This window comes from Heptranchias perlo, chromosome 1 (genome assembly GCF_035084215.1).
Source record: "Heptranchias perlo isolate sHepPer1 chromosome 1, sHepPer1.hap1, whole genome shotgun sequence".
Taxonomy (NCBI): domain Eukaryota; kingdom Metazoa; phylum Chordata; class Chondrichthyes; order Hexanchiformes; family Hexanchidae; genus Heptranchias; species Heptranchias perlo.
The window spans coordinates 11,949,753-11,966,392 of NC_090325.1; the positions used below are offsets into that span (position 1 = coordinate 11,949,753).

General features: G+C 43.7%; 1 protein-coding gene across 1 annotated transcript in view; it reads left to right on the forward strand.

The window, feature by feature from the left end:
- Positions 1-16,640, forward strand: part of LOC137316822 (putative pre-mRNA-splicing factor ATP-dependent RNA helicase DHX32) — a 112,018-nt gene that overhangs the window by 11,972 nt on the left and 83,406 nt on the right. Inside the window, exon 3 of the mRNA XM_067980695.1 lies at positions 6,732-6,925. Within this exon, the coding sequence (XP_067836796.1) occupies positions 6,732-6,925 (194 nt within the window). The remainder of the gene's footprint in view (positions 1-6,731; positions 6,926-16,640) is intronic.

Below are 16,640 nucleotides of genomic sequence, written 5' to 3' on the forward strand. Positions count from 1 at the left end.
GTGATCTCTCCAAGTCAGATTACAAGCTGGTGCCAAATTGTACTGTTCCAATCCATATAATTCATATAATCAGAGAAGTTTAGGGGAGGCCATTAGGCTCTTTGTGCATTTGTTGGTACTAGTTCCCCACTAGAGTTACCTACTCTAATCTTTTCTCCCTGTTCTTACCCTTTACCTGTTAATATTTTGCCTCTTCAAAAGTTTATCTAATTCCTTCTTAAATATTGTTATTGACTCAGCTTCAATACTTCTGATTAAAACATTCCATATTTATACCTAATAATCCTTACGTGAAAAATGTTCTTCCCACTCATCCCTTTCAGTCCTAATCCTTAGCTGCTTCCTAAAATATACTACCAGTTCACTAACCAGTAGAAATAATCTGCTACAATTTTATCTCTCAAGCTATTAATATTTTTGAAGACTTCCATAAGATTCTTTTTTAACCTAGTCTGATGCAATAAATACAGCTATAAATTGTTATATCTGTCATCATAATTATATTCTCTCTTCCCTGGTCATATCCCAGTGAATCCACATTATACCTTTTCCACAGCTCCAATACCCCTGCCATAGTATGGTGCCCAAAACTGGACACAGTACTCCCAACTGTAGCCTAGCTAATGTCTTGTTAGCTTCATTATCACTTCCATTTGTGTTCAGTGCCCTTGTATATAGAACTCAGAATTCCATTTGCCCTTTTTATGAAATCCTATCTTTAACTGTACCTCTGAATCTCTATTCCTTTATTCCATGGAGAATTTTCCAGATAGGGTGTATTTCCATTCTCTGTTTTTCCTAAAATGGACTACTTCATATTTATCTACATTAAACTGTATTTCTTATATATCAGTCCACTTCCCCTCGGTCCTCATGCAGTCTTCTCGACTCTTCACAGTTTACTTTGCCCACTAATTTGGTATTGCCGGCAAATGTTTATACCATTCCTTCCAAGTCCATATCTAGATCGATCATTTATTTTTATATATATATATGTCTCATCTCAGATCCTTCAAGTTCAGCACTATGTATGTCTTTGCAATTCAAGAATTGTCCATTTACAGCTATCCTTTGTTTTTTGTCCTTTAGTCTTCCGTCTGCATTTTACGTTGGACTTTAATCTTTGCAATAGGTCATCAAATACTTTTTGAAAGTCGAAATATATCGCATCCACTATATTATCCTTGTCTATACGCTCCCTAATTTCTTCAAAGAGGAAGGTTTTCTTTCAATTTAATGCAAAACTTTTATTTTTGGTGGCGTTGTATTTGGCTCTTTTATACTTTTTTTTCCCCTCAGCAGCTGGAGCAGTTATATACAAGTCAGTGAGAATAAAACCACTTTTTTGGCCTGTATATGTCCTTCTGTGATGGTATTTTTGGTACCTCTTTCATGGGTGATGCTGCTCCCAGAGGTGGCTGTGGAAACAATTTGTTTTGTTAGGTCTTGAACCTTTTAAGATCTGCCTTGCTTACTGTACTGCTGCCAAACGTAGAATTGCTGTTGGCAAGGTATACACATCAAGAGGTTCAGATGAAGGTGATAAGCTGCAAGAGAAAAGCCTGAACGACTTATCAGTATCATCAGAGCCCTGAGATGATGTGTTCCCGAAATGTGCTCCAGCCTGTGCTGTAAGCTGGTGGAGATTGTGGAGGCGGTTTCATTTTGTGTGCAGTTTATTTTTGCAGTATGTGGGCTTCTGGACAGTAGTAACAAAGACAGGCTCCAGTGACCAAATCAGGTCATTTGAACTGAACTATTAATGGTTTTGAGTTCGCTGCATGTTACAGGGGAATAGCATCCCCTGAGTCAATTATAGTGCAAAAATCTGGTTAACTCCTTCCAGTCCAGAGCCTTAAACAATCCTTTCACTATAACAACTAACAGCCCATTTTGAAGTAGTAATTGATCATTATCCTACCCTGTGACAATCATGCTGTGAGAGTGTGGGGGCATTGTTACATAGCACTTTGCAATACCAACACACATTGCCACAGAATAGAAGGCATAAAGTGTGACTTTTATTTGCTTCTACTCCAGTAAGTTTGTCACAGCCGTGCCACTATAGGGATTGGGCAGGGCCCAGATGTTTGCCTAGAGGGATGGAATGAAACTCTGCGAGGGAATCATTATTCCTCAGTGCTTGTCTCCGGGAGCCTGTTTAGAATAACATTGGTGGAGACTTTAGAGCAGGTGATGCGTGCCCAAGGAGTCCAAAGGGAAGAAATAATTTGGAGGGGAGCTGGGGGGAGTGGTAGGTAAATATCCCATATAAAAAAAACATAATCACACCATTTCAATTGGAAAAAGAAGGTTGCTTTCAAATAAAAATAAAGACCAATGAGTGTATAGAACCGTTGGCTGTTAAATATTGGATAACATAGACTAGAGTATGTCACAAAACCCTAACACATCTAGCAGTTGAGATCACGTTGTAAATTTTAAGAGCAAAGTTGAGTCATTTATTGACACTTCAACCATGAAATGTCTTGAGGCACCCTGTAGCATGTTGGTTTTAGTACACGCAAGTGGAATTTGCGGAAGGTGGTTTTATTAATTTTTTGAGCAAGTTGTTTGTGAGTTGGCTTTTTTTGTTGTCAGGTTATATCTGGTCAGGATATATTCACTGTAGATACATATATAGGGTGAATAAAGAGTGTGTTTTGAGGTTGTAACATTGTGTTCTGATGACATCGTAAATGGTGAACTAAGCTCAAGCAGATAGTAATCAGACCACAGAGATTTGTTGCACTTCATTATCGAGTTTCTTATCCTACTTTTTTTTTAACCCTTTCTCCTCCTCCCCGCCCACATGTCTTATGCACATTACATGAATCTGAGAGAGTGATCAGCTAATAGACCACCATTAGTGTCACTCTGTTTTTGGTTGGATACCAGGTGTTGCACAAGGACAGTGCAGTGGAGACTCTTATCTGATATTGTCCCCCACGTCAGCTAAATTGGGAAAAGTATTAACAAGGTACCTAATTACCCTCTTCTGGCTCAAGAATACCCAAGTTACAATCAAGTTAAACTATGATTGCAGGACAAACTGGTAAACAGTAAGTTCAGGACTGATGTCATGAAAGGCTTCTTCAGGTGAAGGGCGATTTAATTCCTGGATTGATCTTCTAGGAAGTAACAGAGTCATTCAAGATGAAGTTGGATGCTGTGATTGTAGGACCATAGGTTTCTATTGGAAGAACGAGAAGATGGGACAAATTGCATTCACATTCATAGGACTCTGGCCTCAGCTGGTAAATTTTAAATGTTTTTTTTTAGAGTGCTGGTGGGAGTGTCAACATTGTTTTGTGTTTAGGAGGTCCAGTGGGCTCCTGAGTACATTTCAAACTGGCCTTGGTAGCACCTCTGATGAGAAGCCCAAGCACTGACTTATCCAAGTGACAGTATAACTGCACCCTGGGATTCAGTGCCTCCAGCATTCCAGCCATAGATGTCCTGGGGCAGACCTCCCAGGCCTCAACAAGTACTGCTTTAAGTTGGCCTGTAGGAGGCTTTTGAAAGCAATCATTTCCTCCATTTTCTTGTGTCACTGTGGGGTTTAATTTTCTCTGGCAGTGCATTGGTGAATCTAAAATCCCTTGTGCTATTTTAACACAGTCATAACTTGCAATTGCTTAACAAATGTCAGATGGTAGCAGAAAGCATCCAAATAATGAAGTATGCATCATGTGTTAATTTTTCTTTGACCTTTATTTGTTTAACATGTGCGATCCAGATGATGCCCTCTGCCGCTCAATTATTTTTTCCATGTTGTTATTGCATGGTGGAGGCATTATTATTTAATTAAATATATACATATTTACACAGGCACATTTCAGAGAGACTGGAGAAAAAGATTGAGCGAGCACATGAAATCAAGTGTGAAGATTTGATTAATTCATTTGTAGGTTGCAGAGAATGAATGATTTAATTTTTGGGCAATGGGTAAGCTAGTGTCAATTATTTATATGTCGGCTGGTAATTTTGGGAACTTCATGAAATGTAATATTTATATTTTTCACACACCGTGTGAGGAGAAAATGGTTACCGAGCAGTTAAATTGAATGTGAAAGATTTGAATCTTTGGTCAGTGGGTTGGGGGAGGAGGCAGTGAAGGAATTATTTATTTTAATGTTGGAGATTGTATTGTGGGGATCATATTAAATGTTATGATTACAGCACAAATATCACAGATCAATGAAGAGGAATTATACAGGTAATTAAAACTGGAAGAATGGATGTTCACCTTAGACATGACGATATACTTAGTTCATTGTGAGGAAGAGGTCAAGGAAGCTTGCAAAACTGGTTATTTACCAGGAGATGGCTAAGCTGAAGCCCAGAGATTGAAGGCAAAAAGAAGGGAATCACAAGCAATTGTTGGCATACAGGATTTAAATTGTAAATGTTTACATTGGTAGTTTCAATCTTAAATATTGACATAAAAGTGTATCAAAAAATGGTGACAACAGGATGTTGGACAGGAAAACAGGAAGTGCTTGCAAGCACAAGATTTTTCATACATATAATATATAGTCTCAACACCAATCCCTAGGGCACTCCACTAGACACTGCCTGTCAGTCTGAGAAACAGTCATTTATTATATCTTTCGCCCATCTTTTTATCCACTTTCTCTTTTATAGCACAGGCCATAATTTTGTCAAATAATTTCCTTTATGGCACTTTATCAAACCCTTTCTAGCAGTCCAAATGAACTACATTTACCGTTCCCCCCCCCCCCCCCTCCACCTATTAAGTATGACCTCCCTTTCACAAATCATTGTTGACTGTTTCTGATCAGTCCGTGCTCTTCCAAGTATTCATTGTTTCTGGTAAATGTCCTACTGCTGATGTAGGAGTAACCAGCTTGGCTTAACCTTTTCACCATTTTTGAACAGAAGTGTAACATTTGCCACTCTCCAGTCCTTTGGCATAGCTCCCACATACTGAATAATGATAAAATCATGGTTAGCCCTTCTGCTCTTTCTTCACTAATCTCCTTCGGTATTCTGGGCTGCTGATCTGGACAGTTGTCAATTGTTAGTACCCTCAGCCCCTAAAAAATCTTTTCCTTATTAATACATATACCTCTTGGTCACTTTTCTATTTTCCACATTTGCAAGCTTTTGAAGACATTATTCATTCTCTCTGAATGCTGAAGCAAATAATTCATCAATAAAATATGCTCATTTTTGAGTGCACCAAAACAGAGAGTAGGGGTTAAAGGTAGTTACTCAGATTGGCAAAAGATGGGAAGTGGTGTTCCACAAGGATCAGTGCCCGGGACCACTGTTGTTCACCTTTTACATAAACAATTTAGACTCAGGAATCGGAAGTACGGTTTCAAAATTTGCGGATGACATCAAATTCTTAGTACCGAGGAGGACTGCGACAAAATACAGGGAGACATTAATAAAGTTGCAGAATGGGTGTGTAATTGGCAAATGAATTTCAATATAGCTAAGTGTGAGGTATTACATTTTGGCAAGAAGAATAAGGGGGCCACGTACTGCTTCGATAATAAGTCTAAATGGGGTAGACTAGCAGAGGGATCTGGGGGTACAGATACACAAATCACTAAAAGTAGCAACGCAGGTCAATTTAAAAAAAAATAAAGCAAACCAAGCACTGAGGTTCATTTCTAGAGGGATAGAATTGAAAAGCAGAGAAGTTATGATAAACTTGTATAGAACCTTGGTTAGACCATACTTGGAGTACTGTGAACAGTTCTGGTCTCCATATTATAAAAAGGATATAGAGACACTCAAGAAAGTGCAAAGAAGATTTACTAGGATGACGCCAGAACTGAGAGTTTGTACCTATCAGAAAAGATTGAGCAGGCTGGGGCTCTTTTCTCTAGAAAAGAGAAGACTGAGGGGGTGACCTGATAGAAGTCCTTAAGATTATGAAAGGGTTTGATAGGGTAGATGTAGAGATGTTTCCACTTGTGGAGGAGACCAGAACTAGGGACCATAAATATAAGATAGTCACTAATAAATCCAATAGGGAACTCAGGAGAAACTTCTCTACCCAGAGAGTGGTTAGAAAGTGGAACTCGCTACCACAGGAGTAGTTGAGGCAACTAGCATAGATGCATTTAAGGGGACAGAGGATTAGAAGGATATGCTGATAGGGTTAAATGAAGTAGAGAGGGAGGTGGCTCATGTGGACCATAAACATCAGCATGGACCCATTGGGCTGAATGGCCTGTTTCTGTGCTGTACATTCTATGTAATTCTGTGTAATCCTAATGATTCTGTTCTTTAATATCTTCTCAATTTAAAGATTACAACAGAATGAAAGTTGTCATTCTCTCAATGTGGATTATAAGGGTCCTACATAAAATTAATTTAGCTGGTCTCAAATTAATTTGCACTGGGCATGGGAATAGAGTATATAGCTGACATGTTCTGCTATTGTGTGGGAAGTCTTATTCAGGCATCCTGAATCTGGGAAATGGATAAGTGAGAAATAATTTGATTCACCTAGCACTAATGTCTCTTAGCTTTGTAATCACAAAAGAAGATAAATATTATTACAAAGCCTAATTGTCACATAATCAAGTAAGATTTTTATATTTTTCTCTAGTAATTTCCCGAAAAATCGTAACTTTACTGCAAACTGCCCTAAGATGCATTATTGGGACAGCGCAAACATTAAAAGGTGCTTGTATGAATTACAAACGAAAAGTTAATTTCTGGCTTACATTGTTGTTTTCCCTTATTAGATTTCCCAATGGTGTGCTGAGTATGCCCTCTCAGTTCAGTACCAACATGGCATGGTGGTGTGCACGCAGCCCCACAGCCTGTCTGCCATGTGTTTAGCACAGCGTGTGGCTGATGAACTGGATTTAAATGTCGGTCATGAGATCGGGTACCGTGTTCCTTATGAAGACTGCTGCACGACAGAAACTATTCTCAGGTCAGTTTCGCATGCAAGTGAATCTAAGTGAATTTTTGAAACTGCTAATTTATAAGTTGTCGTGGAAGGTGACACTTGCAGTAAATCTTTGTTCCCATTACCACAGAGCTGGAAACGAAGGGCTGAGAAAAGGCAGAGCAAAACTGCTGATTAGATAATATCGCCATGAAATGTCTTAAAATACTTCATACAGTGGATTACTTTTGGAGTACATTGGCTGTTAGTCTTATGTAAAGACGCCACCCAGTGTTGTGCTAAGCCATACAGAACAGGAAGAAAGAAAGAACTTGCATTTATACTTCGCCTTTTATGACCTCAGGCTGTCCCAAAGCACCTCATTGTTGTAATGTAGATATAAATGCGACAGCTAATTTGCACACAGCAAGGTCCCACAAACAGCAAAATGATAATGACCAGATAAAATGTTTTTATTGATATTTGTAAAGAATCTTACAACACCAGGTTATAGTCCAACAATTTTATTTGAAAATCACAAGCTTTCGGAGGCTTTCTCCTTCGTCAGGTGAATGTGAGAATCCTTGAACGTTTCGCATTTATATTCAGAGAACAATACCTGGTGATTACAGATAATCTTTCCAACTGCCTGTTGTCAAGGCAATCAAAGTGTTCAGACAGAGAGATGTTACCTACAGGACCACCGAATATACAAACGGCCAGAACACAAAACAGAGAGAGAGGGAGAAACATCCGAAAGGAAGAGAAAGACAGAAAATGACCCATTGTATTAAAAACAGATAACTTTTATTCGCTGGTGGGGTCACGTGTAGCGCGATATGAACCCAAGATCCCGGTTGAGGCCGTCCCCATGGGCGCGGCACCTGGCTACCAACTTCCGCCCGACGATTTTGCGTTGTCGTGTGTCTCGAAGGCCGCCTTGGAGAACGCTTACCCGAAGATCGGTGGCTGAATGTCCTTGACTGCTGAAGTGTTCCCCAACTGGGAGGGAACCCTCCTGTCTGGCGATTGTTGCCGCAGTGTCTGCATGGTCTTGCCAATGTACCATGCTCCGGGGCATCCCCTCCTGCAACGTATGAGGTAGACAACATTGGCCGAGTCACAGGAGTATAAACCATGTACCTGGTGGGTGGTGTCCTCTCGTGTGATGTTGGTATCTGTGTCGATGATCTGGCATGTCTTGCAGAGGTTGCCGTGGCAGGGTCGTGCGACGCTGTGGACACTGCTCCCCCGAAAGCTGGGCAATCCGCTGCGAACGATGGTCTGTTCGAGGCCGGGTGGCTGTTTGAAGGCGAGTAATGGAGGTGTGGGGATGGCCTTAGCGAGGTGTTCGTCGTCATCGATGACATGTTGAAGGCTGCGGAGAACATGGCATAGTTTCTCCGCTCCGGGGAAGTACTGGACGACGAAGGGTACTCTGTTGGTTGCGTCCCGTGTTTGTCTTCTGAGGAGGTCTATGCGATTTTTCGCTGTGGCCCGTTGGAACTGTCGATCGACGAGTCGAGCGTCATATCCCGTTCTTACGAGGGCGTCTTTCAGCGTCTGTAGGTGTCCATCGCGTTCCTCCTCGTCTGAGCAGATCCTGTGTATTCGCAGGGCCTGTCCATAGGGGATGGCCTCTTTGACGTGGTTAGGGTGGAAGCTGGAAAAGTGGAGCATTGTGAGGTTGTCCATGGGCTTGCGGTAGAGTGAGGTGCTGAGGTGCCCGTCTTTGATGGAGATTCGTGTGTCCAAGAAAGAAACTGATTCTGAGGAGTAGTCCATGGTGAGCTTGATGGTGGGATGGAACTTGTTGATGTTATCGTGTAGTCTCTTCAGTGATTCTTCGCCGTGGGTCCATGGGAAGAAAATGTCGTCGATGTATCTGGTGTATAGCATTGGTTGGAGGTCCTGTGCAGTGAAGAAGTCGTGCCGAACTTGTGCATGAAAATGTTGGCGTATTGGGGTGCAAATTTGGTCCCCATGGCTGTTCCGTGTGTTTGGGTAAAGAACTGGTTATCGAAGGTGAAGACATTGTGATCCAGGATGAAGCGGATGAGTTGTAGGATGGCGTCTGGAGATTGGCTGTTGTTGGTGTTGAGTATTGATGCTGTCGCAGCGATGCCGTCATCGTGGGGGATACTGGTGTAGAGTGCCGAGACGTCCATCGTGGTGAGAAGTGTTCCTGGTTCAACTGGTCTGTGGGTACTGAGTTTTTGTAGGAAGTCTGTAGTGTCGCGACAGAAGCTGGGGGCTCCCCGCACGATGGGTTTCAGGATGCCCTCGACGTATCCAGAGAGGTTCTCACACAGGGTTCCGTTGCCTGATACGATAGGACGTCCGGGTGTGTTGGCTTTGTGTATCTTTGGGAGGCAGGAGAAGTCTCCCACGCGGGGAGTACGTGGGATGAGAGCGCGCAGGACGCCCTGAAGGTCTGGATCGAAGGTCTTGATCAGTTTGTTGAGCTGGTGGGTGTGTTCTTTGGTCGGATCTGCGGGTAACCGTCTGTAGTGTGCCTGGTTGTCCAGTTGTCGGTATGCTTCTTTGCAATAGTCCGTTATTGATATTGATTGAGGGATAAATATTAGCCGGGACACCAGGGAGAACTCCCCTGCTCTTCTTCAAAATCATGCCATGGGATCTTTTACGTCTATCTGAGAGGGCAGACGGGGCCTCAATTTAACATCTCATCCGAAAGAGGGCACCTCTGACAGTGCAGCCTGGATTATATGCTCAAATCTCTGAAGTGGGATGTGTGAACCCATGACCTTCTGACATGAAGGTTCCATGTTTGATTCCCAATATGTACTGAGTTTGCTGATCTTAACTGGGGCAACAATTGGGATACTATAATGGGAATCAGCATCACTGGAGGGGGTTGGGGGTGAGGGGCTGGGCATCCACCAGGGTTCCTGCTCCTGATTGCTATCCAGTGATCTCCATTGAAAATGTGCCTCTGTAGATGTCAAATCAGGACAGGACAGGACTGGGCTCGGCAGTGATGCCCTCAATTTCTGTACCCGGGAAGCGTCAGCACTTTTAGGTACCGGATCACCAAGTCTGCACGGAAGCTCAGAATTAAGTCAACCTTCCATCACCTGGCGTGTCATCTTGGAACCATCTCAATCCCAAAGACACTGCCTACCTCCCTACAAGGAAAAATATTTAATCAACTGACAGCATAAACTATGACATAATTTGTGAAAGGTTGGTATTTATATAATGCCTCATCACATCTCTCAGAAACTTCTCAAAAGTATTACTTCAGTGCTATGAAGCCAAATGTAATAGATATTTTGAGCACAGCAAGATCTCACAAATAGCAGTGAAACAAATTCCAGTTAATTTGTTTTTGGTAGTGTTAATTCAGGGTGGAATATTGGCCCGGACACTGAGAACTGCCTGTTGACTGTTTCCGAAAGTCCACCTTCTCTGGAGATATGGCTTTGTTTTAACATCTTTTCTAAAGGATGGCGCCTCTTCCTCTGCAGCATTCCCTCAGTACCAGAGAGGCTGCATGGATTACATCAAGTTCTGCAGTAAGGCTTGAATCTACAATATTCTGTTTCAGAAGCCAGGGGTACTCCCAACAGTCAAAATCACACTTGGTGCACATTGCTTAAACATCAAGATAGATTTTGGACCTTTAGCTTTCTCCCAGGTACTACATTATAGCTTATAGATATTATACGAGATGCTGTGATTATGTGTATTGAGCAAATCGTGTGATAGACAATACTCCATTGTTTGGGATTTGGTAGCAAAATACATTTTCTAAACTGTGTGTGTGTGTGTGTGTGAAATATATATATATATATATATATATATATATTACACACACACTTTATTTAGAGAGTTCCAGATGTATGTTGCACAGTTATGATGCACTCCCTTGAGATTCAGATGACATTATGAATAGCAAGAGGCAGTTTACTAATGTCCTCTGTTCCCTAACTTGAGGTAATTAGTGCCTCGAAGGCCACATGGGTTCAAGTCTCAATAGTACTGAGACTATGCTGGAAATTGTAGTTAACCTTTGCACCTCATTGAAATATGGAAATCTTTCTGAAATAGATTGCAAAACAAAGTGTCAACCTCTCATTTATTATGTATGTAAATGTTGAGTAAGTAATGGTTTTATAAATGTGTACCATTCCTTTCCCACCTTTATATTAATTGCAAGGATTCCTGTGAATATTTCAATCTCTTATTCTCATAACCTTCTTCAATTGTGAAATTTCCTTCAAGTCTTAAAGTATAGTGCGTACTGTGCGTCCCAGGACACACCCTTCCTGTGTCCTTGGGCACGGTGCTTTGAATCACTTCCAAGTGGCTGCTTGCTGTTGGTAGTAAAAGAATTAATTGGAGATGGTAATGCCATGAGATTTTAATTAATATTCCCACCGCCCCCCCCCCCCCCCCCACCCGTCCTTTTGATGGCTGAATCTTTCTGTATCAGTGGAGGGATAGATTGGAGAGAGAGTCTTCTTTTCCGAATGGTGTTAGACGACTATGAGCTTCCCTGCTCAGTCGGTGAGAGGTGTGTTTGCTGTTATGTTAGTTTGCCTAATCTGTTTTTTTTTCTCACAGTCACAAGGGTTTATTTGCTCAATTTACTTCCTTATAACTCTGGCCTGTGAGACCCAGTTCGAAAACAAAACTGGTTAAAAGAGGGAGGAGCACAAGGGAGGGAAAACAAAATCATGAACAAGTTTTAACTTTATTTTTAAAAACCGAGTCAGCAGTTCCCTTGCTTCTATTGTTGATTCCTTTGGCTCTTCCGTTTCCCTCATAATTTTTCATACTACCTTAATGTCTCGAAATCCGAAGGATGCACTTAAATGTATGTGACATACGATCAGTCTAGTCGCAGCTTCACCTCTACCGCTACCTTTGATTCCATGAACCAGCTGCCTGTCTGACATGAAGTACTATCTGACACACAACTTGCCAGATCTGCTCGACCACCTGTAAAAAAAAATATCCTCCCTCCCTCTCTACTACAACAACAACAACTTGCATCTATATAGTGCCTTTAACGTAGTAAAAACGTCCCAAGGCGCTTCACAGGAGCGTAATCCGACAAAATTTAAGACCGGGCCACATAAAGAGATGTTAGGACAGGGTGGTCAAAGAGGCACATTTTAAAGAACGACTTAAATGAGGAGAGAGAGAGAGAGAGGTAGAGACGCAGAGAGGGTTAGGGAGGGAATTCCAGAGCTTGAGGCCTATGCAGCTGAAGGCACAGCTGCCGCTGGTGGAGCGATGAAAATCAGGGATGCGCAAGAGGCCAGAATTGGAGGAGAGCAGAGATCTTGGAGGGTTGTAAGGCTGGAGGAGGTTACCAAGATAGGGAGCTGTGGTGGGATTTGAAAACAAAGATTAGAATTTTAAAATCGAGGTGTTGCTGGACCAGGAACCAATGTAGGTCAGTGAGCATAGGATCATCTGGAGAGCAAGGGAAATCCTAAACTCCTCTTCTGCATTACGCCTCCTTCACGCTCTCTGCTGTCCCATCTAGCCTAATTTCTAATGCCAGTCATAGAGTCATAGAGTTATACAGCACGGATAGAGGCCCTTCGGCCCATCGTGTCCGCGCCGGCCATCAGCCCTGTCTACTCTAATCCCATATTCCAGCATTTGGTCCGTAGCCTTGTATGCTATGGCATTTCAAGTGCTCATCCAAATGCTTCTTGAATGTTGTGAGGGTTCCTGCCTCCACAACCCTTTCAGGCAGTGAGTTCCAGACTCCAACCACCTTCTGGGTGAAAAAGTTCTTTCTCAAATCCCCTCTAAACCTCCCGCCTTTTACCTTGAATCTATGTCCCCTTGTTATAGTACCCTCAACGAAGGGAAAAAGCTCCTTAGTATCCATCCTATCTGTGCCCCTCATAATTTTGTACACCTCAATCATGTCCCCCCTCAGCCTCCTCTGCTCCAAGGAAAACAAACCCAATCTTCCCAGTCTCTCTTCATAGCTGAAGCGCTCCAGCCCTGGTAACATCCTGGTGAATCTCCTCTGCACCCTCTCCAAAGCGATCACATCCTTCCTGTAGTGTGGCGACCAGAACTGCACACAGTACTCCAGCTGTGGCCTAACCAGTGTTTTATACAGCTCCATCATAACCTCCTTGCTCTTATATTCTATGCCTCGGCTAATAAAGGCAAGTCGTGAAGAGCTTAGGCTTTTCATCCAATATTGAAGCTATCTGCTCAATTGTGTAAGCCTTCACCAGCCTCTGTGCCCTCCCTGAGCACTCCAACTTATCCCTATCCCAGTTGTTACTTTGGAACTCTTTATAGTTTCCTCCTTATCCCCACCCCAAAGTTCACCAGCTTCCTCTCTGATACACTACCTCCTGCTCCCTTGACTCCCATCCTCAATTTTAAAAAATTGTTCTCAGAAAGTGGGCAAGCCCACATTTAATGCTCGTTCCTTGTTGTCCTGAGAAGGTGCTGGTGGACCTTCTTGAATCACTACAGGCTTTGTTATGGTTCTCACACAATGATGTTAAGTAAAGAATTCCAGGATATTGATTCAGCAACAATTCAGGAATGTCCATAAAGGTCCAAGTTTTTCATGATGTGTGACTTGGAAGTGATGGTGTTTTCACAACGTTGCTGCCCTCCTTCATGGTAGAGGTCCCTGGGGTGCTGCCAAAGTAATCTTGGTCAATTAGTATAGTGCGTCCTATAAATAGTGCATACAATAGCCATAGTGTGTCAGTGATTGAGTATGTGGACATTGAGTCCAGTGGCGGGGCACCAGTCAAGCATCTGCTCTGTCCTGGATGGTGTTGAGCTCTTCGAGTGTTGTTGGAGCTGCACCCACCCAGGCGAGTTGTAAGTATTCCATCACATTCCTGGCTTGAGCCTTGTAGATGGTGAAGAGGCGTTGTGGGGTCAGGAAGTGAGCCACTCATTGCTAAGTGGGCAGCATCTGCCCTTCTCATGTAGCCATGGTGTTGATGTGGCTACTCCAATTCAGTTTCTGTGATGACTCTCTCCAAAATATTGATAATGGGGGACTTGGCGATGGCAGTGCCCTTGAAAGTTGGGGTTGGTGGTTGGACTTTCTCTTATTAGAAATAGTAATTACCTGGTACTTACATGGCACAACGGTTACATGGCACAACTGTTACCTGCCACTTGTCAGCCCAAGCCTAGATATTATCCGAAGTCCTGTTGTATAGGCATGGGTTGCTTCATTATCAGAGGAGTTCTGCATGGAGCTGGACACTATGGGGTCAATTTTCGGATGGCCGAGTGGGTGTGTTCGTGGCAGGGGCTCCTAAAATTGGGGATTCTCGGAGCGGGTCCGGAGCCCGGCTCCAACCCGCCCACTTCCGGGTTCCCCAATGACCCGAATCGGTGCACGCGCAGCCCCCGCATGCGGGACTCCCACCGGCAATCAAAGCCGGCGGGATCCCACTTAGGATCATTATCTGGATAGTTGAGATCGTTTACAGACCTCATTAGTTGGAGATTTTAGGAGGATTCGGATTTTGGACTACCCAGAGCGTGGTTCCCATCCTAATTTAATAGGACAAAGTCAGCATGGCTTTATGAAGGGGAAGTCATGTCTGACAAATTTGCTTGAGTTCTTCGAGGATATAACGTATAGGGTGGATAAAGGGGAACCAGTGGACATAGTGTATTTAGACTTCCAGAAGGCATTCGACAAGGTGCCACATAAAAGATTATTACTCAGAGGGTGGTAGGTCTGTGGAATTTGCTGCCCCAGGAAGCTGTGGAAGCTACATCATTAGATAAATTTAAAACAGAAATAGACAGTTTCCTAGAAGTAAAGGGAATTAGGGGTTATGGGGAGCGGGCAGGAAATTGGACATGAAGCTGAGTTCGGATCGGTCAATGCCCTGTGGGTGGCGGAGAGGGCCCAGGGGCTATGTGGCCGGGTCCTGCTCCGACTTCTTGTGTTCTTTAGATTTGTGGTTGGGATCAGATCAGCCATGATCTTATTGAATGGCGGAGCAGGCTCGAGGGGCCGATTGGCCTACTCCTGCTCAAATTTCTTATGTTCTTATGTTCTTATGTTCTCCCTGTTTAAACGGACGTGTTGCAGCCAGCAGCCAGTGGCAGCTGCAAAGGTCCATTTAACAGGTGCGGCGTAAACCCTCATTCATTGCAGCAGGGCACTCTGTCACCTCAGACAAAGTTTTGCCTGCCACACCGTTGTCTCCACACTCCATATTATTAAATCATACCCTAAACTCTGCTGTCCAAACACATTTACCTACTTTGTGGACCCCCTCACACTCACACCGTCAGGATGAGGGGGGTTCCATTGCTGCATTCATCACTCCATTGGAGGACAAGCAACATCACCAGCCTCGCCAGGCACGCCGTCCACCCCCGCCACGTGGAGCTACACAACACAGTGCTGCACAACAGGCACCAGCACAAAGTAGTCGTGCAACTACACATACACCCACTGTAGGGTGACCCAATGGGTGGCATCAAGGGTGTTCATGAAGAACCTCATGAAAGAGTATTATTGCACAAGCCAGTCAAGAGTGGCCAAGACGTGGCAGTAGTGGTGACAATATAATATGTAATGTGAGTTGATCAGAAATCAAATATAAGTAAAAACCATGACAAACCCTCAAACACCCTTGTGCATCCACTTCATGCTCACGACACGTTTGCCTTACACTTCCTACTACACATATGTGATGTATGCCCTGTTGCTGCAGCACAGGTAGTGGCAGGTGTGGTGAGGCTGACCGTGAAAGAGATGCATGACAGGGTGAGTATGAGACAGAGCCATGAGATTGTATGAGGATTGGGTTGAGTGGTAGTGGTAGGATGAGTACTGGGGAGGTGAGTAAGTGCAGGTAAGGTGAGGATGAGTTTTGAGTGGGTGTGAGGAGTGATGTGATCGAGTAGTGTCGGCAGTGCAGAAGGAGATGTGGGGTGGGGGCGGTGATGTAGCAGACGGAGTGTAGGGGAATGAGAAAGTGTACTCACTTCGGCTGACCTGGTTAGGTCATTGAAGCGCTTCCTGCACTGTATGCAGGTGCGTGATATGTTGGTGGTGCTGGTGACCTCCTCTGCCACCTCAAGCCAGGCCTTCAAGGTGACAGAGGCAGGCCACTTCTCCTGTCCACCAGGGAGAAGATCTCTGTCCTCCCCCCTCCTCCTCATCCCATCCAGTAGGACCTGGAGTGAGGCATCAATAAACCTGGGAGCAGCCTTCCCCCTCGGGCTGCTTCATGCTGTAATTTTGGCTCCTTTCTGCAGCATCAATCAGTGGAGGACTGCCCCTTTAAGTAGGGTTCCTCCAGCTAACAGCCTATGATGCGGGTGCGCAGTCCGCCCGCTGCGCAGCTTTCCAGCGCGAATCCCGTTACCCATGCGCCAAGTTGACCCCCCCTGCTGGCAACCCACCTCCCTCTTAATATCAGGCCCTATGTGATCGTCTGCAAATAGTCCCAATCCTGACTTTATGATGGGCGGAAGGTCTTTGATGAAGCAGCTGAAGATGGTGGGGCCAGATGTTTTCCTACATTAAAGGTGGGGTTTCAGTGTAACTTATTGTAAAAAGCAGCCAGGTTGGCATTCATTGTCTAGGTTCACACATGATGAACAGTGATTTAGGTGAAGTACTAGTGTCAGTAGCCATGGAATTGCACCCCAGCAAGAACTGGACAGTTCTAGGAGACAAGCAGAGAAAATTGGCATAAAATAGCAGATGAATGTTCCAAACATTTCCTGGGATGAGGCCAAAGGAAGCTTAAAT